At 34.9% G+C, this 1546-nt stretch overlaps 1 protein-coding gene across 1 annotated transcript; it reads right to left on the bottom strand.

Moving 5' to 3' along the window:
• Positions 1-676: 676 nt before the first annotated feature.
• Positions 677-1060, bottom strand: LOC108662419 (uncharacterized). The gene has a single exon (XM_018122775.2). The coding sequence runs from the start codon at positions 1058-1060 to the stop codon at positions 677-679; it is 384 nt and encodes a 127-aa protein (XP_017978264.2).
• Positions 1061-1546: the final 486 nt, after the last annotated feature.

Below are 1546 nucleotides of genomic sequence, written 5' to 3'. Positions count from 1 at the left end.
GAAGTTGCTTTCTTTCTTGAACATTCATCTTTATGTTTTGCTCTTAAGAAAGTTCCATTTTATATGAATCAATATTCAACCTTTGGATCAATTGAACATAATTCATAATTGATCAAATATCATTGCATGGATAATTAAATATGACATAATTATTCCAAATAATTAGTCAAACTTGAAATATATAAGCTTCCACATCCAAATGCTAAAGACAAATGTTTCACTAGCCATTCCCATGGCAATCACATAATTAATGTTTTAAAAACATCCAAATAAATTATTCAACATGTTGAGAAAAATAGAAGTGTAACCATCTAATGTAACATTTAATATTTTAAGTAGTCCATCCATATGGTCACCTTCTCAGCCAAGATCCTACTCATCTTTATCTTTGGCCCCTGCAATATGTCAAACATATGAGAACCAACTTTGAGGTATCATATACCTTTAATATATAAAGTAGAATCATTTAGCAAATGGTACCTGAATAAGAAACTTCAATAAGTTTCTTTTTCTTGCTCACAGTAGCTAGGTACTCCTTGCAGTTCCTCCTCCAATGCCCAAGTTTGCCACAATTATGGTAAATGTCCTTCTCTTTGTCCTTTTTGACACCTCTTTTAGGCTTTAGTGCCTTTTCATTTTAAGAGTTTACCTTCTTCCCTTTTGGGGCTTTCTTCTTCTATTGCTTCATATGAGCCTTGGAAGAAGAAACAAAAAGCAATGATCCCTTATCTTTCCTGATGGACCTTTCTGCCATGTCTAGCATATTCAGAAGTTCAAAAAGCATGGCTTCCAATCGATTCATATGGAAGTTCAACACGAACTGACTAAAGCTGTTAAGAAGAGATTGTAGAACTAAGTCTATACTTAGCTTATGATCCATTGCTGATCCCAATTGTCCAAGTCTCTCGATGAGTCCAATCATCTTTAGTACATGGGGTCTAACAGAACTACCTTCTGCCATCTTGCGTCGGAATAGTTCTTTAGAGATCTCATAACTTTCAATGTGCCCCTCCTTATCAAATAGTTCTCTAAGGTGAAGAATCATGGATTGGACATCCATGTGTTCATGCTACTTTTGGAGCTCAGGGGTCATACTAGCTAGCATCACACATGCTACTTGATCATCGCCATCTTTATGACGTTGATATGCTTTTTTATCCTTAGCACTAGCATCAGCAATAGGGACTGGTGGAATAGGAGTGTCAATGACATAGGATTTCTTTTCTTATTTCAAAACGATCTTGAGGTTCCGAAACCAATTGAGGAAGTTTAAGTCAGTGAGTTTGTTTGCATCCAAGATACTCCACAGTGACAGATTATTAGCCATATATATATAAATTATGCCTAAATAGATAAAATAAAGCAACAAGTAAAAATCATGCATAAACTATTTAAAACAAGATTTTAAAATTTTAAATAGTTCTCCCGTTATTTTCTACAAGATGATAACCCTCTATATCACCTTGAGAGATCTCTACTAGGATTCTCTTAGTGGGCTAGGATCTCATCCATCTAGTCATGGCCTTGAGTGTGCTCAACAAACTAT

The sequence above is a fragment of the Theobroma cacao genome, chromosome 6 (genome assembly GCF_053813885.1).
Source record: "Theobroma cacao isolate CCN51 chromosome 6, ASM5381388v1, whole genome shotgun sequence".
Taxonomy (NCBI): domain Eukaryota; kingdom Viridiplantae; phylum Streptophyta; class Magnoliopsida; order Malvales; family Malvaceae; genus Theobroma; species Theobroma cacao.
This window is presented reverse-complemented; position numbering and strand designations above follow the sequence as displayed.

Excerpts from the sequence above, each read along its gene's own strand:
- LOC108662419 (XM_018122775.2), bottom strand. The coding sequence starts at position 1,060 with ATGGATGTCCAATCCATGATTCTTCACCTTAGAGAACTATTTGATAAG.